Source organism: Harmonia axyridis, chromosome 3, assembly GCF_914767665.1.
Source record: "Harmonia axyridis chromosome 3, icHarAxyr1.1, whole genome shotgun sequence".
Taxonomy (NCBI): Eukaryota; Metazoa; Arthropoda; class Insecta; order Coleoptera; family Coccinellidae; genus Harmonia; species Harmonia axyridis.
The window spans coordinates 31,531,666-31,558,064 of NC_059503.1; the positions used below are offsets into that span (position 1 = coordinate 31,531,666).

General features: G+C 33.2%; 3 protein-coding genes across 5 annotated transcripts in view; 1 reads left to right on the plus strand and 2 right to left on the minus strand.

The window, feature by feature from the left end:
* Nucleotides 1-4,648, plus strand: part of LOC123674570 (dynein axonemal intermediate chain 7-like) — a 19,437-nt gene extending 14,789 nt beyond the window's left edge. Inside the window, exons 18-19 of one of the 2 annotated variants that reach the window (XM_045609484.1) lie at nucleotides 2,936-3,204; nucleotides 3,971-4,648. In XM_045609484.1, coding sequence (XP_045465440.1) covers nucleotides 2,936-3,204; nucleotides 3,971-4,108 — 407 coding nt within the window. In that variant the 3' untranslated portion in view covers nucleotides 4,109-4,648. Of the gene's footprint in view, nucleotides 1-2,935; nucleotides 3,205-3,970 lie in introns of those variants that run through there. The other variant, XR_006746675.1, reaches the window with a different exon arrangement.
* On the minus strand, nucleotides 4,202-14,680 carry LOC123674571 (glycogen [starch] synthase). Of its 2 annotated transcripts, none has more exons than XM_045609485.1 (14): nucleotides 14,487-14,680; nucleotides 12,974-13,119; nucleotides 12,689-12,870; nucleotides 12,053-12,244; nucleotides 11,327-11,527; nucleotides 10,732-10,840; nucleotides 9,850-10,003; nucleotides 9,665-9,785; nucleotides 7,489-7,655; nucleotides 7,064-7,256; nucleotides 6,795-6,969; nucleotides 6,478-6,689; nucleotides 6,224-6,424; nucleotides 4,202-4,843 (listed from the first exon to the last, which is right to left on the minus strand). In XM_045609485.1, exons 1-14 carry the CDS (start codon nucleotides 14,501-14,503, stop codon nucleotides 4,814-4,816), a joined length of 2,100 nt encoding a protein of 699 aa, XP_045465441.1. In that variant the 5' UTR covers nucleotides 14,504-14,680; the 3' UTR covers nucleotides 4,202-4,813. The 2 variants fall into 2 exon arrangements, with proteins under 2 accessions (XP_045465441.1, XP_045465442.1); XM_045609486.1 differs by lacking the exon at nucleotides 14,487-14,680 and adding an exon at nucleotides 13,707-13,905.
* Nucleotides 14,681-20,082: 5,402 nt separating this feature from the next.
* On the minus strand, nucleotides 20,083-26,277 carry LOC123674674 (ribosomal RNA processing protein 1 homolog). Its single transcript, XM_045609641.1, has 8 exons — nucleotides 25,991-26,277; nucleotides 25,823-25,902; nucleotides 25,630-25,770; nucleotides 25,390-25,566; nucleotides 25,157-25,339; nucleotides 24,859-25,100; nucleotides 24,158-24,780; nucleotides 20,083-20,883 (listed from the first exon to the last, which is right to left on the minus strand). The coding sequence occupies exons 1-8, from the start codon at nucleotides 26,190-26,192 to the stop codon at nucleotides 20,489-20,491; spliced, it is 2,043 nt and encodes a 680-aa protein (XP_045465597.1). The 5' UTR covers nucleotides 26,193-26,277; the 3' UTR covers nucleotides 20,083-20,488.
* Between the last annotated feature and the right edge of the window lie 122 nt (nucleotides 26,278-26,399).

Sequence of the window (26,399 nt, forward strand, 5' to 3'; positions counted from 1 at the left end):
CTATTTTTTGGATCTTCAGCTAATTCCTCAACAAAATGTCTCCCCCTGCAATAAAAACTAGAATAGCTTTGGTCATCCACCTTCTCCTCCTCTTCCGTTAATTATTGTTTTTAATTATATTTGTGCTTCGTTCAAGTATATTCATGATTTTGTCATAAAATATATCCGTCTTCAAGAGAGAATCTTCAGCAACATAAAAATCCGACCAGTCGATGTTTCCCACCCAGCTGCTTCAACCTTTGGTAATCAATGACTTTTATTAGTTTATTTGGTACTACTGAACTGTCAAACTCTGCATCAATCTTGAAACTTACTGCTTTTAGATAATGATCTGTTATATATAAATGTTTTCAATATGAAGAATAGAATAGCTTTCCAATTTTTTATTTTTTCGGGCAAAGCAGTGATCTGTACAGCTCTTTCTGTTACCTTGAATTTTTGTGTAACCATTAATTAGTGATCTATAATTTTTCACATATAAAATATTGAAGTATCTTTCACTGAGAGGTGTGACCTTCTTGATGTCAATATTCATATCACCAATGAAGATTGAACAATCTGATGACCCCGCCGGGGTAAATCAAGAAACCGCGTCAAGCTGTTCAAAAATTCATCCGCCTCATCTGAGAGGGGTCTATCCAAAGAGATAAAGTGGAATATCTGTCTCATTCAAAACGAATGGACAGAGCCCTCAGCTGGCCAAAATACTCGATGACTGACTCAAATTGAGTAGTGTCCCTGATGAAGACGACCGTACCATCGTTTCATTTAGTGATCCTTCATTGAAAAGAGCTTTGTAACCCTCTAATGGGTAAACATTCAAATCGGGTATACAAAAGTTTCAGATAGAACGATAATGTCACACTTCGTTCGGGGTGGAGATAGAGCAGCGTTTTAGTAGTCAAAATTTTTAGATATACTCCTAATGGTAAGATGATATAAACTGATGCAGGCAAACTCAGGAATGCTGAATCAATCGGGCAAAATCCAAAATATAAAGATCCATTACAAAAGAAAAAACAAAAAAAAAAGACAAAACTTCTATTCTAATGCCGCTTATTGTTTGTTCGAAAGTTGACGAGTTCTTCCCTCCTGGAGACCCTGAATTTTCTTCTTCTTATTTGAATAGGAAACAAACTCTACTTTGAGAGGACTATTTGGATTCTTTCCTAACTTGTAAAAATCACTCACATCTGATGGTTGAAGTTCGATACCAGTGAGGGACTTCAGCTCATTCACAGCTTTATCATTTCATTTATCATTCACCTTTATAGCAGCCGCATCTAATCAACGAGGACCAACAATATCTTATCACTCTCTTAAACTTCAGAAACAGCTCACCTACAAAAGGCACTGAAGTACAGGACACAAGAAAGCGCGAACTTAATTTCGGTTTCAAGCTTGAAAAACAAAATATATTTGCTGCATCCGTGAGAACTATAAAAAACTGGAGGAGCGAAGTTGAAATCAATCGTCATTCATAAAGCACTATATACATACCTAATAATAATAATGGTAGTATAGCAGGGAGTAAATGATTGTAATTTGGGAAAAAAACGAAGGGTTTAAATTTTTTTTTTAATAAATTCGTTAATAATGTGTTTGTCCACCGCAATTATCTAAACACTCCCCAACACGTCTCGGCATTGATGCAATGAAATTGTGGGATACTATCCCAAGCTACCTTTACTTCAAGTCTCAAAGCCGCCAAAGTCTGTAGCTGGGGTAAATTTCCAAGCTTCCTACCCATATGGGCGAAAGATAGGTGGATCTGGGTGGCCATGGAAAAAGATTCATATGGGTCGCTTCGAAAAAGTTTAAACTGACTCTGGCAACATGATAACGCCCGATATCTTGCTGAATTATTGGATTCTCGAGCCGGTTAAGGTAAGAGAGAACATATGGCTCCACTATTTCTTGAAGGTAACGCAGCACTGTCATATTGCCTCAAATAAAGACTAAAGGTGACCTACTTGCATGTGCAATAGCACCCCATAGCATAACGCCTACTGTACGGTGTACATGACGCTCAACATTAAACTGAGGTTCACCGTTTTTCTCCCCGGTGTCGTCTTACCCTTCTTCGGCCATCATGTACACCCAAGGAAAATCGAGGTTCATCAGAAAAGACGACCTGATGCCAACCCACCATCCAATTTTGGCTTTCTCTGCACCACTGTAATCGTTGCCGGCGATGCTCAACCGTCAGAGGTAATACAAGATGGGGTCGATAATGTTGCAGTCCAAAAGACCTTATCCGGCGGTAAACCGTTCGGACAGTTACAGGAGGGCCTTGTTCTCCTATCCACTCATCAGTAAAAGATCGAGTTGTTGCAAATCGGTCTCTTATGGCCATTAATCTTAGACGTCGATCTTGAACTTCATTTGTGCCTCTCCGACGTCCGTAACTAGTCTTCTTCGACTTTGGTCATTATCAAACCACTCTTGACAACATCTTATAAGAGCAGTTGGATTTCTGTTCGTACGGTTAGCGATTTCTCGAAATGAGAACCTCGCCTCCCATAGACCAATAATTCGACCTCTTTCAAATCCACTTAGCTGGCGATAAATTCCGCGTACGCGTGCTCTAGGCATTTCAACAACAACTAAACAACGACTTTGGATCTCCTCGAACAGCTGGTTAATTGTAAAATTCAAAAACCTTGCAAAAAACGACTACATTATTTAAGTAACAAAAATTGTTTAAATGAAAACACCTTCACGATTTTTTTCCCCAAACTCAATAATTTACTCCTTGCTATACTATCTTCACCAAAAAAAAAATTTTATATTTAAACAGCTCCTTCTAGGTGTTACAATTTCTTTGTCAGTTAGTATAATTTAAAAATGAAAATTATCTTCTCAACGCATCAACTCTTTTTATGAATTGGTACTTTTATTCGTCGATATACTTATGAAAATATTGAATTTTCAGCCACTACAGAAAAACATTGGGGTATGGCCTACGTTACTTACTACGCTATGGCACAGTCAGCCATCCGATACAACTTTGCAAGCTCCAAGTGGAACGCAGAAACGGGAAGAAGATCTATAGTCTTCCGAGTAAGAGAATTCGACCCTAACGAGGATGTGAGCATACTGAGAACTTTTGATCTTGTACAGGCTACACTTCTCAGATGTCAGGTGCTCACTTGTACCGAAGACGACGAAAATTTCAGTGATGAAGCAACTTTTTTGTACAAGGTAAGAAGAGAAATTTTCTTTCAAAATAAATGCATAAAACAATAGCAATATATATTTTAATACCCCCTGAAATCACATTATTGTATTCTTCATTTTCTTCTTCCATCTTCCAAATAGGCTCAGTTCTCAGTGCCTGTTCCTCATCGTAACTCGTCCTATGAGGTTAGACTGTTGCTCCAGTGCTTTCCAGGTCTTCCTATGATACGCCTTCTCGACAGTGATATGTTGCATTTTTATTATTATCGTTGATATTCTGTATTTGGCAAGCCCGTCTGATGTCTTCACTTCTTTCCCTGTCTCGTAATGTTCTCCTGGCTGTCAGTCGCCTTCATAATCTGCTGTTCTTGATGTTTCAGGTCTTGATTCTGCTGCTCTTGTAAATATGTACTTTTGCTTCTGTTCCCAGATATTTGTTGTTGAATACTGTGTGATGTACATAGTTGTGCGGCTGTTCTTGTTGCTTTGATAGCTTCCTTTCTCACTTCATATTCCCAAAACTAGAATTTTCTATGGCCAAGTAATGGATCTTCATCTCCTTGTGAACTATCCTGTCAAAACTGCCAATTTACATTTTAGAGGTGTATTGTATTCAACTCCCCTAAATCAACTTTCAAGAATTTTTCATTTCAACCTTAATTTCGGTAACTTCAGAATGAGTATTCATTATTAACTTGTGTGATCACTCAATGTTATCACTAAACTGATTCAATCCAAATTCTATTTTGGATGTGATTCTTAGTATTCATTTTAAAACTTGATCCATTAGTTTCAGCCAAACTTGCAATATTTGCTGAAATCTATGAGCAATGTAACCAACAGAGCGAAAATTAAAGAATTCTCACCAACCACCATCTATACATTGGCAGAATTTTTAACTCGTATTAGAATATTCAGTTTTTCTTAGACATATTTATAATTTTTATTTAATTTATATTTATTCCCCATTGTATGTTTTAAAAAAGTTTTTTCTTGCACTTTTAATAAATAAAATAGCTTATTAACGAAATATTCATTTATTGAATAACAATGTGATAACAAGTTTGGAGTCTTTAAAAAACGTAGTTATAGATATGATTCTATTAAAATTAAAGTACCTCAGTATACAATATAATATAGTTAAGTCAATTGTCACTAGCACAAGGAAGTTTTTGAATTAATCTTAAATAATAATAAAATTAAATTGCCTTGGGTATAAAAATATCAATATTTCATATAAATACTTTTTCAATTATTGTCGTAATGAAAAACAGAATTATATATATTTCAACATACAATTATTAATTATTTGATAATTACTTAAGAAACTAATACACTGTATTATTTGAAACGTTTTAACCTATTCCAATTGTGTAGTTATGTCAAGAGGTTCAGATCTGTTGGTTCTTTTAAGCTTTCAAACTGTATATTATACACCCAGACAATTACTTTCTCAGAACACGAGTATTTTTGTTCGAAAAAACAGATGGTGATATACTTTCTAATATATCTAATGGCACAAGGAGTTGAGCAAGAGTAGCAACTTTCTGATTTTCTTTCTTGAAGGCTATAGACCAGAGAGTATTCTTGATTAGAAGGGGTTCTACAATTCGGATTTACAAGTTTATTGGTTTCATTTGTGGTTGATCTGTAATTCAGCCAACTGAAAAAAAAAAGGATAATTACTTGCAATGGAAAGTTTTGATCTATTGCCAATTAAACAGAACATAGAAATACCTTCAAAGGCTTTGAATAATTCCTGTAAACTCTTCAGAAACAATGTTTTTAAAAAAAAGTAAATCATCGCAAAAAAAAATTTAATGTGATTTGAATCAAGAGTACGATCGGTCATCCGCCCTAGCGATGAGAACGTAGCCTAACATAGGCCAAATATGTGGTCTGTGGCATGATATGAGACTCCTACTCCAGATTAGTGTGAAAATGTAAATAGCTGTCTGTAATTTAATATACTCTACTGTTGGCCATAAGGTTCAGCGACAGTTAAAATGATTGGTCAAGTTTCAAGATTCTTAGCTCTAGAATAGTATAAAAATATAAATAATTGTTTCTTAGAATATCGAAGTGTGTATATTAAAGATTGAGAGAGAATTGATGAGGTGTATAATCTTGTATATATTGAATTTTTCAATTATAAAATCAAAAGTTATATTAAATTAAATCATCAAGTTATTATATACTCAACGATTTTCTGCCTCAATTTATGGATGTGAAAGTAAGTTTATATTGATCAGAGATTTAAATATTGATCCACTAAGGGATCAGAAATATTTTATCATATACATAAATAGAATTGCAAAGCCCTCTAAATTACCCTTTAAGATTGTTGAGGGGTTTGCCACACGGCTTAGGGGTTGTCCATTAATCACGTGATCTTTTTTTAGCATTTTTTAACCCCCCCTCCCCCATTGGTGATACGTAGTGAGGTTTAAGACCACCCCCCCTCCCCCTTCCCGACATCACGTGTATTTTTAGTACCTACAACGAATCTTAAAATTTTCTGAATATTATCTTAATTTAAATACAGGTATAAACTATAATCTTATTTTATTCTGAAATTAAGGACTATAATAAAAATGTCTACACCAGGTTGCAAGTTTTTTTTGATTGCCATAACAATAATAATAAACGAAGAGTGTAATCATAGGAAAAACATGTATTGTACTAGTACATGAATATATTTAATGTAGTCAAGGTCACTACACGCCGCGCCGTGCCGCTTAATATTTGTTTAAAAATCGCGCGTTTGACGAAAAAATAAATACACGTGATATCTTACTACACCCCCCCTCCCCCTTGTGATATTTACGTGATTTTTATCAAACCCCTCCCCCCCCTTTCAAGCCTCACGTGATTAATGGACAACCCCTTAAGAGTATGATTATACACCCAATAATTTGCAATCGCAAAACTCATATTAAGGGAAATATTGAAATTACAAAGATATAGTCCTAATTGATCAGAATATGATGTTGAGGAATATGTGATTGACGAAATAATACAAAGTATGAAATTAAGTCTTTACCTCTCCTTCTTCATCAACAGAGTCACCTTCATCATCACTTCCATGTATAGAAGCAGCAGGAGTGGTGACTTTGCTAGAGCTAGGACTTGGCGGTTCAGAGTATGGACGAGAAAAGTTCATACCATCTATACCATTTTCCAATACATCCTTAAAGTCTGGATATACAATTCTCAAAGCCTTCATTCTAGCTTGTCTGTAATACTAAAAACAAATTTATTAAGCGAGCATTGGGGACATACATTCTGCCAACTTACAACTCCCAAATTTCTCCAGTCCAATAGATCACTCAAACGTTCAGTTCGGTTCCTCTGTATAATGCGTTGTCTTCTGTTCAAACGCGCAAAATCGTACATAAACTGCGCCAATTGTTGTACAGTATCCTCAAGAGATATGAAACGTCTGTCTACCACATATATACCGTATGATTGAGGATCTACCACATGTTCCTGCATGAAGCATCCAAAACCTGAAGTGGAAATATTTATTTTTAATTGATTAATTGATATTTGAAATAAAAAAAATCGAGTGGTTCGAAGGGTTCAAGTTTAATTAATTCATCTTTTTTACTCACCTGATAAGTTAGTAGTGATACTGGGAATACCCATGACTGTACACTCTGCAGGTGTGTAACCCCATGGTTCATAATAACTTGGAAAAACACCTAAGTGGCAACCTCTAACAAATTCTTCATAATCTAAACCAAACAGAGGGTTAGTGGAACTCAAAAATTCTGGATGGAAGACAATCTACAAAGAAAACAGAGTTGATATATGATATCTTTTTATTTCGAAAATTATTTCTTTGATTTTTCAATAATATTTTCTTAAGAACTGTTCTTACTTTAACTCTATCGCTTGAAGTGTTGAACAAATTACATCTTCTGACGCCATTTAGGACGGGATCTTGCCAATCGTCGACAACATTATGTGTTGTAACCGGTGGCAAACCTTGTCTTTGAAGAGAGTATATACAACGTTTCAACCTAACCATTTCATCTTTCTGCAATAGTTCGTTGGATTCTGGTAACCGTCCGCTGAAATCACAAAGAATAACATTTGTAACTGAAAGTTGTATATGATTAAGAGTTCCAAGCAATCAACGCCCATAACATTGAAAACTGAGTACTGATGTTTCTCTTCCTATTGTCTAGCTACATTTATCATTTCTAGATATTTCCCAAATTGTCTCAAATATCGTAGAAAGAATCAATTATAAAGAATCAATGATAAATATCTTTTGAAAAGCTCAACTTCATATTGACTCACCTTAGACATATTTCGTACATCCTTTTTCCCATTCTACTTTGTAAATCAACGATGGTGTCCCTCAAACTTTTGGTTACAGCATGACCTCTTAATGATTCGACATTGAAGTTGGCTGTTTTTGCTGGGAAGATCATAAAAGCCACCACTGTTGTGTCGGAGTTTGTTGACTGAAGGAAATAATATGATTTCAATTTTCACTGCATGATCATTTCTAGCATTAGCATTAATATTCAACCAATTCACAGAATCTACATCTGAGTATACCAGTGAGTATTTCCATTAAACTTCAAAAAAGCAATATAGTATATTGTAAGATAGATAGGTACTCATACAATGAAATATTCTTCTGATTGGTTTCACACAATAATATGATTTTTCGAAATTCTTTTTAACGAGACCTTCCACTTATTCATTTTCCTAAATACCCTAGTAAACAGTTATCCAAACAATAATAATTTCGGTAATTGATGATAAATACTTAAATCCTTCTTTTGGCAAGTCTTCTATGTAAACTCTTTAATCCAGGAATTCTCCCAAATCCTAATATTGAAGTACTGATTTACTTCTTTTTCACCTCAATATTATTAATCAACTATATAATATGTATATAGATATAAAGGAGCATATTCCATATAAAGGGTTAGAACTATTTAGAGGGGCACTACAGGCATATCGAAAACCGTTAGAGAAACAGGGTGGCTTAAATTACAAAAAAGTTGCGTTATTTAGGGATTAGTGTGTTGGTGTTAACAGATCCAAAATATTTCCAATGGTTCCCGAAAAAAACTAAAAATCGAGATTGTCTTTTTTTTTATATTACTCATTTGTTTCTGGAGATAACTTCACGAAATTTGGTTTGTAGCCATAATCCAATATGGAGATTCTAACGGTGTCTTGAGATTTTTTCTGTTTTCCATTGTGTCAGAGACGCCATATCGGTTCTCCTTATAGGGTCATGAAAAAAAATTGGAATTCTAAAATGTATCACTATCTACAAAATATCCAATCTAGCTACGCAAATTTGAACTTCATTTTTATTTTTTCGTTTAAGTAGTAGGCTGGTGCCAGAATTGTCAAATACTTTATTACTTCGTTCAGTTGTTATGTGAAACCACCACTTGAGTTTTGTAAAAACATAAATGCTGTTTTATAAGTAATGTCCAATTACATAATTACATAATTATTCTGATACCAACAGTCTACATAGCGTACAACTGGCTATCTGTATAAATTGTTCTACGTAATTTAAAGAACTCAAGTGATGGTTTCACATAACAACTGTCAACAAAGTTATTTGGGAATAATGGCACCAGACAACTACTTAAAAAAAAAACAAAAAGGAATTTCAAATTTGCGTAGCTAGACTCAATATAGAGTAGTGTGATACATTGTTGAAGTCGTAATTTTTTCTTTATCGCCGTATAAGGAAGTGTATGTTAATGAAATATGTTTTTATTTTTTTAAGTAGTAAGCTGGAACCAGAATTTTCAAATAACTTTGTTGGCAGTGTTATGTGAAACCATCACTTGAATTCTTTTAAATTATGTAGAACAACTTTTACAGACATTTCCAGTTGTTCGCTATGTAGAGTGTTGGTATCAGCGTAATTATGTAATTAATAGGACGTTACTGTTCAAACTTTTTACAAAACTCAAGTAGTGATTTCACATAACCGAACAAATTAATAAGGTATTTGACAATTCTTGCACCAGCCTACTACTTAAACGAAAAAATAAAAATGTAGTTCAAATTTGCGTAGCTAGACTCGATATTTTTGTAGATAGTGATGCATTTTTGAATTCCTAATTTTTTTCTTTATCTCTGAAACAATGGAAAACAGAAAAAATCTGAGGTCACCATTAGAATCTCTCATTGGGTTATGACTACAAACCGAATTTCGTGAAGTTATCTGCAGAAACAAATGAGTTATGCATAAAAAAAGAAAATCTCGATTTCAAGTTTTTTCTAGATATCTCGGGAACCATTGGAGATATTTTGGATCTTTTCACACCTTAAATAACACAATTTTTTTGTAATTCAAGCCACCCTGTATTTCTAACGGTTATCAATATCCCTGTAGTGTCCCTCTAAATTGTTCTAACCCTGTATATTTCAAGAAAAAGTTAATGGGCTTGAAACCTCAATAATATCAAAGCAACTACACAACTATATTTACCTTCAAATAATGATTCAATCTCGCCAATGCTTCTATGAATATATCAGCTCCTTTATTCCCAAATTCATAGCGTCCAGCGATAAAAAAATACAGAGTTTTATCCAAATCGAAATCGTAATGACTAAAGAAACATAGAAAAAAGAATATGTTAAAAAAACTTTTATTGGAAAACACAAGAAACTCACCCATAAAAGTGTCCTCTCACAAACTCGTGAATTTTGTCCTTAGAGAGTGCATGCAAATTTTGGAACTCATGTAGAGCAGAAAATTTTTTTACATTCAAACCATTGGGGGTAATCACATCTGGTTTTCGTTTGAGTAAATGCTCAGCTTCGTACCCTGAAAATATAATCATAAATTTTACTATTATGCAGATCCCCTGAGAAATTTAATGATTAAATCAATAAAATAATGAAATAAGAGTATTAATTGCTCTCTACCACATTTCTAATCACATAAGACAATAAATATAGTAATATATCTAATAATGTTCAAAAACTAAACTCTTTTTTTTTTTTTTTATTTACATCTTTATACTTTGTAAAATAAGACTTTGTATATGGGCAGGAAGACCTAGGTCGCTAGCCCTTTGAAACATTGTTTCAATAAAGTTTTTCTTCTCTTCTCTTCTCTCTGTTCAGGTTTTATCCTATTTATTTTTTCTTTGAAGAAATTCGGTTTTGTGACAATAACAGGTGTATTTAGTTGGAACTTCATTTACAAAATACGTAAATTTTATACCAGTAAAGAGACAGGGAAAAATGCCATAATGTCAACTTCAGTGATGAATCGCGATTCTATCTAAGGCTTGCACGATGTTTATAGAAAGGTCATGATATTGATTTTATTGTAAAGAGGCATGTACACAAGACTGCTGTTGGAGTAATAATGTATGGGATATCACAAGAAGACACTATGCACCGTTCTCCAAAATCTATGGATATTTCGTTCAATTCTTTATTTTAATATTTTCATTCCCAACTCTTTAGTTCATATACAACATTTAAGCTAGAACTAAGCAATGCTGAATAGAACACGATGGTAAAATATAAATAAATAATACTTACCTGTTATGTCAGAGACTGTTGTGAAAGTATGTGCTAAGTGAGAGGCTGCTCTTTCCATACAATATCTATGGTAAATTTGTCTTTTTCCTGCTTCATTATCTACGTTGAACTGGAAAAATAATACCTTTATGTTCACCATTCAAATTTCTAGTGATGATGGCAACAAATTGAAAAAGAGGGCGTAAACACATTTTCTGATAGACTACATATCATATAATAATAACTCTATTGAAATACGTATCTCCTAATATACATACTGTGATTATATGCTTTATATATTTGAATGATTACATATTCCGAATATAATAATCTGAGAATGAACTATATTATTATTATTATTATTATTATTATATTTTCACAATACGAAGAAGAAAAGAAATCCCCATTCAATTCAAATCCAATAATAACATTACTAATCTCTATTAAGTTTTTTTCTAAGGTAAGGAGATAAATTGGTTTCAAAAGAAGAAATGGAACAAGTCTTCAAGTTCCATAGGTAGCCTATTGAATAAATTGAACCCCTTGAAGAATGATGATATTGATATTACAAATGGGTTTTCAAATTCAAATATGTAAAAAATGGGAGAAGACTCACCTTATCTAAATTGTTATAAAAATCTGTGCTACCTGCACATAAATACCTTCCTAATAAGGTCGCGTGAGTTGTGAAGACTGTAGCTACATTTACATGTCGAGTTCGAAGGTAAATCAGTCCTACACCAGCTTGCCACTCATGGAAGTGGCAGACGATTTTGGGTTGCTTTTCTTCTCCTCTAGCAACAACAGTATCTTTGAACTATGAAAAAATAATTATTTTCAACTGAAAATTAGTCAAGCTTCACAAGTATGTTTCTTAAAATGTTAATGCCTACCACTCCTTCAGTAACATTTGAATTATTTGTAGTGCTGATTCCACAACATAAAAAAGTTGAAAAGACTAATGAACAGTTTTCTCAGATTGTATGGCTTTCATACAAGATATGATTTCATAATCAACTATCAGCAAGTAAGCAAACAAAAAGATAATCCAGATATAAAGAAATATTTTATGTTGAGAAAGAAAAAACTATAATAATACTGATATGTAAAATGTATATGAAATGAAGAAACTCATAAATACATGAAAGAATTTACATTTCTAACCCAATGGAAAACATTGAATTCTGTACTATAAAAAACCTGATTTAAGCTAAGGACATAATTGTGTCTTGCTACTCAATGCGTCAGATTGCTCTTGTGTGCAAATTTCGCCAATGCAACGCAATCCAACAGAATCGCTAAATTTAGTACTCTGATTTGAATATTTAAGTTTGAATAATACCTGAGCAATGAATTCAGCCACCATCTGTCCAAGAATTATAGCATCGTTACTTTCTGTATCAAGATGAGGAACCCCTAAATTGCATTTGTCCCACAACTCAGCCTTGAATTCATCTAATCTCCAAGCAACAGATCCAATATCCATAAGGATTATCTGAGGGTTGCCATCCACCAGCCATCTCCCAGTTACAATCTGAAAAATGCATCAGTTAGGATGTCTGTCTTCAAAAAATATTGGGGTAATAATGGTCTCAAATGCTAACTTGCTAATAAAGAAATCATGGTTGAATTCAATTCAATAATGATCACAAATTTCGAGAGAAACATTTCGAGATACAGAACTGGTTGACTTCAAATACAATGAGTAACTTGACAATAATGACTGGTATATCAATCACGAATACTAAATGAGAAGTCAACTTTCTTTTTTCTTTATTTTTATGAAATGATCATAAAACCAATTCCTAAAATAAAACAAGAAATTATTCTTCTTATTGATTGGGTGAAATCACAAGTGACATCTAAGGAATTGCTAAAGGTGGTCATTTGACAAAAACTGCTTTTTGTATTTGAATACATACACAGAACATGAATTTCATTAATTTCAAAAAAGCGCTCATTTTTAAGGATTCTTCACCTTGTAGCCCTTTTCTCTTAGAACTTGAACTGCATCGTTGAGAACATCCGATCCTAATGGACCTTCTTCAACTTCAGTTCTTGCACATGATTCTTTATAAGGTCCTAACAAGCAATACTGGTCTCCCATCTCTTCAGTGGAGATGTAAGCTTTCGATCTTATAACTGTATAAATACCTCCAACTGAAATGAGAATTAAATATATCATAAAGAATAACGATGAACAATGTAAGTTAGAAAAATCATAACTAAATGAACATTGAATGGGTTTGGAAAAATATTTCACCTTTGTTTGCAGCTTCCCAGGCGACTTCGAAGGTCCATCTATTATCTTCTTCGGCCTGTTGCCCTCTATCTAGTAGACCAACTAAGTTACTACAGGATTCTCCTCTATAGAACCTTCTTCCTATTGATGAGCGTGACATATTTCTTCTAAAAAAATATTAAGGCATTAATAATAATAATACTCCGCTTCTACGCCTATGGCGGCACGTGTAAATAAAGATATTCAAAATAGAAAAGATAATGTTTTGGCAATTGATGAAAGATCAACTTGGAAGATGGTCAACTGAGAATTTTTGATAAGATAACAAAACGTAAACAATGAATAAAATACAAGTGAAAAATAAGATCTGAAAATGAGACAAATTGATAAGGAAAGGAATATTAATTTTCCAAGGTGCCTACATGATGGAAATAGGCATACAATTTTATTCATTATGAATTATATTTGAGAAATCTTGAACATAAAGTTTTAAAATAGTTTCGAAATAGGTAATCAACCGTTTGCAATTAATGGATATTTTGTGCGATAAAAAAAACAAGGCATACTTAAAAGTTATATTAATTAAAAAAAATACTCGATACATTGTAAAAACCTTTTTACTTTCGTTCGGATTCATAAAAAAAATTGTTTACATTTTCTAAGCGGTAAGTATAAATTTTTTTTTCGAAATCAGAAAATGAATGCCGCATCAAAAATAATCTTTCAGAGACTCCCAACGGAAAAAAATACTCACCAAAATTTTTTAAGTCAACTTATTTAAAAAAAAACTGTTTTAAGGCGGCTGTTGGTTTAATGAATACCTATTGCTATTAAAATCACTTTTGAAATTTTGTTTTACTGGTTCATCTTCACGCAGAAATAAAAGATAAAAATACAATTATATGATATCGTAAAGTGGGACCGGCTTAAACTGAAAAGACGTGGTGAAAAAGATAAAGGAATAGACGATTTATTTATCTTGAAGGTCACCTCTAACTTACGTTCTTGAACGCTTTAAAACATACAAGTCCCTTCGAATTTAGAAACAAAATCAAATGAACCGACAAAGATGGAAGATACTGAGTGGTTCGGAAATAGATTCGTCGTATTTATGCATTCTCATTGGTGCTTTGTGAGATTCAATTTTTCGAAATACGCATTTTGTCATATCGCTATATTCTGATTGTTGAATATATAAATGAAAAAATGTGTGGATGATTAGTGATTATACCTACTGTTCGATTGAAATCATCATGTCTCAATGAATCTTTCCTGGTGGTTACCTATATAATTTCAGTTTACATTAAAGAGAAAATAGCTTTTTTGTCTGTAGGTATTTATCCACTTCATCGAAACTACAAGATCAATTACCAATTTTTTTTCTTTATTCATAGTAAATATAATGACTCTTCTGTGATAGATATAATATTTTGAAATAGGTAACTCTACTTATTCTGATGTAGGATGAGTGTTTAATTAAATCAACTCTTGGGGTCCTATAGATATTAACTAGATTTTTTGTCACTCTACCCACTTTGGCGTCCTGAACATAAATCTGAGTTCAAATAAAGCGCTCTATATGTTTTAATTTGAAAGTTAGGAGCCCCCAAATTCCTAAGAAGCATATTATCTTCATGTCACGTTTCCTAGTATAAAACCACTAACATATATTTAGGTTACACATCTTTGAACCTTTACACAAACGATTCGTGTAGCATTTATTTCAGAACAATTCATTATATTGATATGCAAAATTCTGGTAGGTACGTCTTAACCTCAAAATCTACGAAATATCCTTATCAAAGTGAAGTTTGCCTTTGCCCGTTGCCGTAAGATAATTGTGTTACAATTTAGTAATTAAGAGGACTAATAATATGTGTTACGATTATTACTAATATCTAATATGGTATGGAATAAATTTAGCGCGATTTTCGCTTAATCACCCTTGAAAAAGTTTGTGATAAAACTATAGGTACTATAGGGACTGCTGCTTTGGCATTAATCATTCTTGTTTGAATCTTAGGAGATTGGCAATATGTACTTCAATTGATTTCTGCCATAGATTAACAAAGCTTTCCGCATCGTTTGCGTTGGTAGGTAATATACAATGTAGGTACTCGTATCAAATTTAGATGTTGTTTTGTTGCCATATTTCCATGGCAACAGATTTTGTTTAAACGTGAATAAGCAGATGTCTAAAAACTCTGAAACCTTAGAACATTAATAATCTATCTATCAAAGACTAGTAATCTGCAATGTATCTATATTCTAAGTCTAAAGCAGTTTTAGACCTCTTAGACGTGAACTCGGGAATGCCGAAACTTTCCTAGAGGACCCTAATATGCAGAATGTTCCTATAAATTGGATTCGATTCGAGGTACAATAAAGAGAAATTAAAGATTTCTTGGATAATTTTAAGAAACAAAAAGTTCTATAAACATGGACCCGCAAACGTTTTATTTTGAGGTACAGGGTGTACTTCTTTTAGTGTCCTTTTTTTGTGATGATTTTGATTATACCAGTTCATCGAATCTTTATTATTTATTACCTCTAATGAGTTAAAGTTAATTCCAATATGCCCGCCGGCTTAATACGTATATTATTCCCAATGTTTTGGTGGTAGTAAAACCTTGTAACATAAGTATAGGATTTTAGTGAAACAAAAAATATTCATTATATACGCCTTTGGTGTTCCTTATTTCGGTTTCTGTAAAGATATGCCTTCCACCTTTCTCCTTTTTTTTTATAAATTTATTTGTTTACATGTGCCATATTCGGAACATTTTGGAAAAAAAGGCTAAGGTGTTTGTTAAATCGACAAATTTCACTTTAGAATATTTTTCCATTTCTTGGATAATAATGATATTACATTCAAAGGAGTGTGTCGTCTTTTCTTGAACTAATTTTTATTGTCAGAAGCACACTCTGGTTTCTAGACCACTTGACCACATCGACCAAGATTGTCGACACCCCAACACCTAATAATGGAAGTTGCGATAAAGGCACATGACCGACGATTGCATGGTCCACATTTTGTGACGCGTTTTTTTTTTATTAAGGCAAGGGGAATCCTCATTAATGAACCTATGAAATGTCGAACATTGTGGGACTCTTACCTACTAAATCTAACCTGCAGTTTGGGATATACAAGTCATATGTACTCCTTATCTCGATCTGATATTAGAGGAATTGGGATTGCCTGTCGCATTTTGTGGGTTTCAGAACGAATACATTGGCTGAACGGGAGAATATTGAGTAAGTACAGTGTAGTGCATTAACTGACGGCCATCAAAAGATTCTCTTTGAAGTACAAGCTTTGGACGTTTGTATCTGGTGGAAGATCCATCGTAGTCGAAGGATTCTCTGACCAAACGGTTGGGGCAAATAATGACGTGGATAAATAAGTCGATATGATGCTTTATTTCAACTATATGAGGTGGTCGCCAGGCGCGCGTTATGCCCCTTTCATAAAACGCGTTGAGCGTCGACGCGCATAATATAATATCGTTTGGATCAAATGGTACTCAACGTCAAAAGGTCGCACTCAAATCACGACGCCCGACGCAACTCAAGTTGCGTTAGATCATATAGGTACATAATATAGATCTATTATTACACAGTGTTTTTTGACATAGGTCACTCTAGTGATTGTTTTGTTGATGGGGAATATTGGTCGTTATGTTTGGATAAGTTTTGTGGTAATTTTACTGTAGTGAAACATCTTTGTTTTCTACTACTGACCGAAATTTCTCGTCCGTAACATACCGAGTATAGTCTATGGTCACTACCTTGTAAGATGTCTAAAAACATGGTGAATGCACTCGTCAAATTTTGAATGCAATGACATTCGACCAAATTGAAAATATTAGTTTTAGTTCGTGGCGGCGCCGCAATATCATATTTGTCATTTCGATCTTTTTTCCGTTGTTTTTGATTGGATACAATATTAAAACCCGATACTGATCAATCCAAAGCGATGTGTAACCGAGTATGATCGTGCAAAGTCGTGAAACAAAACACGAACCGTTTACTGGAATGAATTCAAATATTTGTAATAGAGAGAGAGTTTATTGGTATTTCAATTACAAGAATTACTTCCATAGATCATAACTATAATAAAAGATATACATATATACTACATAATGGCACAAAACTCATAAATAATAAATAACAAGAATCTTAATTTGTTGATAGCGCTACCTACAGTTGACATAACGAAGCTTAACTAATATTCTCAAAATTGGCAAAACAAAAGCTAATCAGTTCATACACCTGGTTTTTAGATATCTTACTATCTTGCCCCTTCTATGTGGATTAGCTTAGCATAGAAATGTGTGGTGGATTAGCCCTAGTCACGTTTTCTCCACGTCCCAGACGTTCAGTGTGCATTACTGTATTGGCCGGCGCGGCTGGGCCTTATATCACAGATTACTAGTAAGTCTGACGTCTGTGCTTATATGACGCATAACGTTGAATCAAAGACTAAGTAGTAATCTGTGGTTGAATCATAGATAAGGGTCTTACGTCTTATCTATGGGCTGAATTCTACTCTATTATCTGTGGTTGAATGGGTGAATCTAAGATGCATAGAATACCTGATGTGTTTACTGATTCGATTTTGTTTCAGACTTTTTGAGAGACCCACCTGTTGCTTTGGTGGTCTGCTTCACCAGAGTGCTGTAAGGTGGCGCTCTTTAAAAATTTTCGAATTCCCGCATCTGCCTGGTGCCGTTTAAGAATGAAATACTGATTTTAGACACTGCAAACATTCATAATAAATTACAATTCAGTTCATATCGAATTTTCACTCAAATGAATGGAATATAATGACAGACCATAGAATATAAAATATTATTGTTCTATACTCAAAGTTCACGACAAGAGCGTAGAAATAGGGGGATACTGGGGGTAATTACACGGTGCTCCTAAATTGGAGATACAAATGAAAATGACAGATTTCCGGATCATTTTAAGAAAAAAAGTCCTATAACATGAGTCCCCAAACATTTTGTTTTGAGATGCATGTGTTGAAGTTCAAGTTATTTCAGCGTATAACCTTCCTTTCACAAGAAATTTGAATTGGACATAGATATTCCAGTTTAAAGTTTTCACTATGTGATATGCTAATTTTGAATGCAAATCTACAGGGTGATATATTTTCTGGAATGATGCCTGCTTCCTTCTTCCAGAACTTTATTTTGGTGAATGGCTGTTAGTTTAGAAAAATGTAGAAAAAAAACTCTGGTCCAGTACTACACTTTTTGGTTTGTTATAGTTTTGTCGTATCTGCTATCGATTTCGGGAAAAATCTCTAGTAATCCTCAGGAAAATCCAAATTATTATAAAGATCCAGCTAGTAAGCTCTAATGAATGCATTCATTATAAGTTTTGGTATTTATTTACCTGATCTGTAGCGAAGATTAATAAATATTTGATAAACTGTACGACACACTAGAAACAACCAGTATATTGAAAGCAAAGCCTTTGTGGGCTCATATTCATGAAACTTTTTTTTCTCAAAATTGTCCAAGTAATTTCTCATTTTCCTTCATAACTCTTATTTGAGAACAAGGTAAGAACAACCGAATTAGTAACAACAAAAATTATTTCGAGTAATTTGGTTCAAACTTCATTATCAAACTTCTTTTTCTAACATTACAGATATGAATAAGTTGTCAAAAATTTTTTTTTCGATTATCCCTCCCCAAGAAAAAAAAGATCTACGCCCTTGGTTCACAAGAGTCGAGAATTGAGAGAAATGTCAAATGTAAACGATGTATGCGCCATCTGAAAAGCCCGCGATCCCTCGAAATCAAGTAGGTATAAATCCGAAAAATCTCCCGTTTTGTCTGAAAGTTTTACAGGTATAAGTAGACACACCAGGTATTCTATGCATCTTAGGTGAATCTTAGAACATATAATAGAATAGTCTAAGGGATGAACTGAGCACTTCTACCTCTTCTAATTTTTTATTTAAAAAAAAATACAGGGTGTTTCCTAATCGAATGTCAATATTTATGGGGGTGATTTTTGGGATCATTTTAAGACAAAACTTCGAATGAACATATGTCCCAAACGTCTTACCTTTTGAGATATAGGGTGGTAAAGTTTTCGAAAATAAATTATTTATTTATTATTAATATCTACATTACCACTTCAGATATTTCAATGAAATTTGTCATACATGTACTATGAATCAAGAGACAGTTTTTGATGTATAACTGTTTTTTTAATTTCCACCAGTAGCGTTCATACATAATTTGACCTGCCTATTTTGGCAGACATTGGTGGTATAAATTATTTTTGAAATTCCCAATCATTCCTTACCAAAGTTGATCACCAGACTTTTTTCAATTCAATGCACGGTTTTCTCTAAAAAAAAAACCGTTTCGCTGCATGATCATAACAATATCGTTAATACATACATATGACAATATAACAATGCAGAAACATACGTAGATTTTTTTTCAGATGAAACCCGTGCATCGGACTAAAAAAAATCAATAGATCAAATTTGCTCATAATTGAATACAAATTTCATTTTTTTTTATTTTCAAAAATTTTACCACCCTATATCTCAAAAGGTAAGACATTTAGGACATATGTTCATATAAAGTTTTTTTCTTAAAATGGGTCCAAAAGTCACCCCCATAAATATTGACAATCAATTAGGAAACACCCTGTATAATGAGCGACGCACAGGGCCAACTCAAAAATCAGTGTGAACTGGTTGATTTGCAGACCATTTCGTCACTCTGAACAGACGCTCAGAAAGCGCGAATACATTTTAAACTGCGTCTAACGGGATCTTAGTCATGATATTCTAGATGACTGATAGCTCACGGGTGATTGTTGATTTAGATAACCAATCATACTGAAATTCAGAAATCAGTTGCAAAATATTTAAAAAAAATATTCATGTGAAACTTCATGAGGATCGTATAAATGGGAGATAAAAAAATTATCTCAAAATCTATCCGTCCTATCCGAGTTTGGACATATTAGGACAATTATATTTCCTGCATAGTCTTTGAGTAGATATCACCAATTCATATATCTTGGGTGATTTAGCTTCAAACCTGTTTTACAAATATGGATTATGAGTTGTTTTAGAAATTGATTTCAAAGAATAAGAAAATCGATATCAACCTTTATTTATGAAAAAATATTTCTATTTACAAATTACATTTGGAATAAAATTCCCATAAAAAATTACTAAGGTAAAACTATGCATAAAGTATCGAATCGATATAAAATATATTGAAACATCAATACTTAGGTTCAACCTAACCTAAATTCACTCAATTACGAGAGGATAATAATTAATAACATGAAAATTAGGCAAATCAAATCTGGTCATGAACATATGTATGGAAAAGTCTAGTTTAGTAGTCTTGGTTCATGACTTATCAACAAGTGAACATGTAATTTAGATTAAGTAGATATAAATAATGATATTTACAAAAACATTGAAAGTCACATTTATCCTTCAATTCATAACACCCAGATCAAGTCAAGACAATCATCGAACATGTTCTATTGATGGAGTCTGTTCTTCTTAAAAAAGGGATTGACAGGTGTTTTAGCCTTCCTTTTTAACAATGGCTTACCAGGTTTCTTGCTGCCATCAAAAACTATATTGGGTGAGCTCAAAATCAATGAATGGTATTCATCAAATTCTTGTGATTGGTTAAGACTAGTATTTATATTAACCTTCTTTGTTCTTTTCTTTTCAGGTGTTGAACATTGATCACGTTCCTTCGGATCCTTGAATTTGATCAGACTGTTGTCAATCAATTGTTGAAGGTTCAAAGTGGATTTTTTAGAAATTTTTTTCAATTTTTCCACATAGGATTTCGATGGGATTGTTAGTTCATATTCCCCTTCCTTAAGAGGCTCATCCCAAGGATTTTTGGAGAAATTTTTTCTATCTGGAAAATATTGAAGAATTATATATTCATTCTACAGTATAAAGAGCAAATGGTTATCAAGAATATAATAAAAGATTTGCACAATATTTGAAATAGAACAGCTGATCATGAATGCTACAACTCAATTGGTATACAAGGTAAATATTTCGTTGGAACATATATTTGTCTTATCAAAAGGATGAGTTCCATAAATCTTCAGAAAAAGTTGAAAATTATTCGAAATAGTTTACTCTATCAATTTCAACAGCAATACTAATGTATAACATAGAGCCTTTATAATTTAGATGTTTTTATTATCTGCATTTATCATGAATGAAATAGAATTTATATTCTCCATTTGTATCGAACAAGCTTGAATTTCTAACACATTGCATTGAATTTTTGGGCAATTAACAATAATAATATTACCTATGAATGAATACTTAGTTGAAAGAAGTAAAATATCTTCAAATTTTTTATCAAGTGCAGCAATAGAACCAATTACCTGATCTAATCGAGTATTATCTAAGGCCGGCCACTCTGATACAGTTTTAACTGTCATGTTGAAATTGTCAGTTGAAACTGAATGTGGGTGGGTATTTCTGTCTCAGTTTAACTCAACTTTTTCACTATTACAGTTTAACTGAGAAATATAAAAATTTTCAACTGAAAGGACTAACTGAACTGACTGTGTGTAGGGGTTCAACTTCTCAGTTCAGTTTGTGTCAAGGGACATTATCATGTCCCGTAAACAAAACCAAGTGATTGTTGACTTTATTACCATATAATGTGTATATCTCAGTGATGTAATTTGTTTATTCACCGAAATAAACACATAATAATAATAATTACCATATAATATATACAGTACAATCGCGCTAATATGAACACAAATAATTCTGGCTTGTTCATATTACAGAAACTGCTCATATTTGTGTAGGTCAAGAAATAAGAATTTTCACATGTTTTCTAGGTTTTATTTCGTAATGAGTACATGAATATCAATAAAAATGATGCGCATAAAGTTATAAAAAGATTATTTCAATGAGAAAATATTCAAATATTTCAAAAAAAATACAAGTTAATTATAATGACTGATCTTTTCTGTAGAAAAACGATGTTATTTTAGTTTGGGTCTTCTTCGCAGCAAATTTCGATAAAACTGCTTTCTCATGTATGTTTTTCAGGGTAAGTATCTCAGTCGAATCCAGAGTTTTCTGTTTTGCCCACTCCATTGCTATGTTCAAAGCTTGAACTGCTTCCGCGTGTGAGACTTTAACTGACTCGGCAGAAATTTCACAGTCACTTTCTTCAGATTCGTTGCACTCTTCTAGATTAATATCTTCATCTGTGTTCCATTCATCTATATCTTGACCTGAGTATTCCATAGGCTGTAGAGCTTGAAGCAGAGAAATTGTTTGTTCAACCACAAACTCCATACCTCTCGTCCCAGTGAGCTTTTTCTGCAAAACTGATAGTGGCAAATTCTCTTCATCTAGCGGATTTTGATCATTTTTAGTCTCGGTAATTATCTTATTCCAACATTTTTCAATAACCTGAGGGCTCAACTTGTTCCATGCTGCAGCTAAATTCATCATTGCCTCACTTAGTGTAAGTTTGTTGAGGGCAGATCCTACCGGTTCATCTCCAGTGAGGATTGAACTTAGAAGGAGGTTCCTATAATAAAGTTTTGTGAGCCTGAGCACATTTTGATCCATCGGTTGAATAAGAGGCGTTACATTTGGTGGCATAAACATCACAAAAATATGTCCATCACTGGTTTTCAATTCCTCAGCCGATGGATGGGAGGGTGCATTGTCTAAAAGAAGCAGCGCTTTCTCAGGAAGATTTTGAGTTCTCAGGAAGTTTCGAACCTCTGGAACAAACTGTTGGAAAAACCAATTTTCAAAAATGTTACACGTCATCCATGCGTTTCTACTGTTTCGGTATACAAGGGGATTGTTGAAGTTCTTGAAACATCTCGGATTTTTCGCTTTTCCAATAACCAGAGGTTTAATTTTGTGCTAGCCTGAAGCGTTTGAACAGCCTAAAAATGTGATTCTTTTTTGGAAATCTTTAAACCAGATGCCAATTTTTCGGCTAGGGAAACATACGTTTTGGTAGTAATCGCCAGTACAATCCTGTTTCATCAGCGTTGTATATCTGATGTTCGTTAAATTCATGTTCTTGAATGACTCTCTTCAATCTTTCTTTAAAAGCAGCAATGAGTTCTGGCTGACTCGAGAGTTTCTCTTCTTCTTTCTGTTCAATCATTTCTCCAGAAATCGGCATATTTCTTTCTTGTTGGGCAAGGAACCATCTATACAGCTGCATTTCCATTTCTGGCATTTCCGCCTTCTTTAGTGTACATTTTTTGGTCAATCTGAACGTATTGCCTACTCTCTCGAGAATTTGTATTCTTTTGTTTTTTATAGAACAAACCGTTGACTTAGCAATTCCATATTTCTTCGCTGATAAGGTAACATTCAGGCCTTTATTGATGTCTTCTAAGACTTCAGCTTTCCCATGAAGAGATAAACATCTTAATTTTTCACGCACTTTCACCATTTCCTTAGCTATTGTACTACTCGGAAGAAGAATGCGATACAACTAATGAAAGCGCGAACCGGCAATGCATAAATGATGATAAATCGTGAAAACCGATTCATTCCTTTGAATAAAATAGACTAGTTCTGACAAGTTCATACTAACGAGATTATACTATGTTCATATTATAGAGTAGTCAATACAAAAAATTTTGTGTTCACATTACGGAGTGGTTCATAATAACGCGTGTTCATATTAACGCGATAGTACTGTATTATATTTCTTGATATCGGAACCTTTTTCATGGCAAGTTAAAGCAGCCGAATAGCATGACTGTGCCAAAAATTATGGTGCATACAGCAAACAAGTTAGAAGAACTAGAACCTGGAGCGACTTAGAAATCTGTTTCAGCGAAAATAAACAGCTTAAGATCTGCTTAAACCGAGAACGGCCAAATCGTTGAACCTGCTTGAATCTATAGAACAAACTGAAGGATTGAACAATTGAACTGTATTTGTATGTACATCTGAAATCTATGTAAATCTGACAGTAATAACTTTACAGTTAAAACTGTATGTGAGTGGCCGGCCTAATGTAGGTTGAAAATAAAACACTGTTCATATTTACTGTGTTTTACTCCTATTCTACAGATTATCCATAACATCAAGAAAAATAAAGGAATACAATAAACAACAAGAATAAAGGAATACAATATATAGAAAAAACCTAATGGGACTGATCTACTCACTTTCTGATTTGGCAGTTTCTTTTCCCTTATCCAACAAAGAATCAATGGCTTTCATCATCGCCACTTTGTTCTGTTTATTTTTTGTTTTCAATGTTTTTTTTTTCTTCTGAATACCATTTGAAATTATTTTATCCTTTTTTTTACTATAAGTTGTTTTGGGAACTTTAGGGCATTCGTTATAAACACTCCAGAGTCCAGAAAATTGCTCAATAAGCAATTCAGGCATTTTTCCAGTTTCCGATATGAAGGATTTCGGTAATGCCAATTTACTGGTGGCTGGATCTTCATTGAAGGAAATCCCCATTCTGAGATACTTTTTGGGTATGCTCGATATATCTATTATAGGCTTACCTTCTCCATTCTTTGGAAATTTATCAAAATTGAGAAACGGTTCTACCTTCTGTAAACTTCCATTTTCTGAACAGGTAGTTTGAGATATATTCTCAAGTTTTCTTTTTTTCTGTTCTTTTTCACCTACATCATGTTTTCTTTTGAGCAATTTCTTTTCAAACTTTACCAAGCGGTTAACAGCTTTACGCACGTTCATATCTTTAATATCATCTTTTGGGAGTCTCAAATCAACTACACCCAATGGATATATACCCTTACTTAATTTTCTGAATCTGAAAAGTATAAAGAGATTAGTAAAACAAGCTATTCATCTGTCACTTATCAATAAATTGAAGAATCTCTTAACTTACTGCTTTGAAAGTAAATTCATAGCTTTTCTACCAGCTACTTTGCTATTTTCAAAATATTTATATTTTATGAGCAAATCAGCAATCATTTTAGGGCTGAATTTTATTTGAGGAAGCTCTACATCAACCCTTCCAGCTCTTGGATCTAAAGGCTTACTTTCTGAAGTAACTATTTCATCCTCAGAAACTTGCTCTTCCTCCAACTCAACTTTTTGCATTCCATGAATAGTACCAGGAAATCCTTGCTACAATTGAATGAAAAATGTTAGAAATTGTTATTAAATATTTTGTAAGAATTTACCTTTTTCCAAGCATTATATCGTTCTTGATATTCAAGGCCTACATCGGACTGACTCATTAAATGAATAAATATAAATTTCCTGATTTGTTTAATTTTTCTATAATCATCAGTTACAGCTAGTGTTTTCATAAATGGTACCAGGAATTCATTCAAAAGATGAGGATTCAAATTACCTTCACTAATCTAAAAATAAATATTAGTTGTTTCGTCTATTACAAACTTATTGTTATTACCTTTGCCAATTCTTCTAAGAATATTTCAGTGAAATGCAAAAATAAGCCCAATATATCTTTTTTATTCGAATCGAGGACGGTTTCCAACAATATGTCTCCAAATTTGATGATACTCTCCTTTTGGAATTCATTTCGTTTCAAAACAATCAAAGCTTGTCTTAATAATCTCCTCACAAACTAAAATATAAAATATTAAGGATATAATAATTTAATTGTCAGATATGTAGTTGAAGTACTCACCATCAAAAATTTATCTAATCTCAGCTGGTCTATGCCAAACCATTCTTTACAAAGTGTGATCAAACCACATTTGAAGAGAATTAATGAATGGTCCATGGGTAATTCATGTAGTAAACTAGCTATATTTTCTGCACATTCTTCCTAAAAATGTAATAATAAGACTTCAAAAAGCTTCAAACTTATGATAACTTACTTGAATAAGAGGTTTATCAGACATCCACATTGAATAAAATAACCCTTTCCAAAGTCTAATAAAATCGTCCTCTGTAAAAGCTACAAAACAATAAAATTATATTTATATTATACTTGTATAGAATAGAAGGAAAGATATTATGAACGATAAATTAATTAAAAAAAGTACCTAAATTTTGGGATCTTCGCTGAAACCATTTCTTCAAACTCTTGAGGGCTCTATCTCTCAATATCTGGTCATTGCCGGCTAAAGATCTGGCAATTTTTAATTCCTGTGCTATCAACAGTGTTTTTTTCTCATCTTCATCATTTTGATTGGATTTATGTCCTGGACTTCGAGCATTTCTTGTAACAGGATTCATTATGGCCATTTTTAGGAATCTGATATATTCACGTGAAAAACGTGATTTTCAAACCAACGAATGAACTAGTAAAAGGTTAGGTTTGCATTTCATAGAGCATGAAACACTAAAATTTTTTCTTAATCTATTTCTTTAATAACCTAATTGAACAGGCCAGGAGCATAGAAATATAATAAAAAAATTTTGAAATATATTCTATATTTCTATGGCCAGGCC

Excerpts from the sequence above, each read along its gene's own strand:
- LOC123674571 (XM_045609485.1), bottom strand. Across the intron at positions 7,656-9,664 it reads GATTGAATCATTATTTGAAG|TCAACAAACTCCGACACAAC; the intron begins GTAAATATAGTT and ends TATTTCCTTCAG. Across the intron at positions 6,690-6,794 it reads TATCACTACTAACTTATCAG|GTTTTGGATGCTTCATGCAG; the intron begins GTGAGTAAAAAA and ends TTTCCACTTCAG.
- LOC123674674 (XM_045609641.1), bottom strand. The coding sequence starts at position 26,192 with ATGGCCATAATGAATCCTGTTACAAGAAATGCTCGAAGTCCAGGACAT. Across the intron at positions 25,771-25,822 it reads CTGATAAACCTCTTATTCAA|GAAGAATGTGCAGAAAATAT; the intron begins GTAAGTTATCAT and ends TTACATTTTTAG. Across the intron at positions 24,781-24,858 it reads ATGAATTTACTTTCAAAGCA|ATTCAGAAAATTAAGTAAGG; the intron begins GTAAGTTAAGAG and ends TATACTTTTCAG.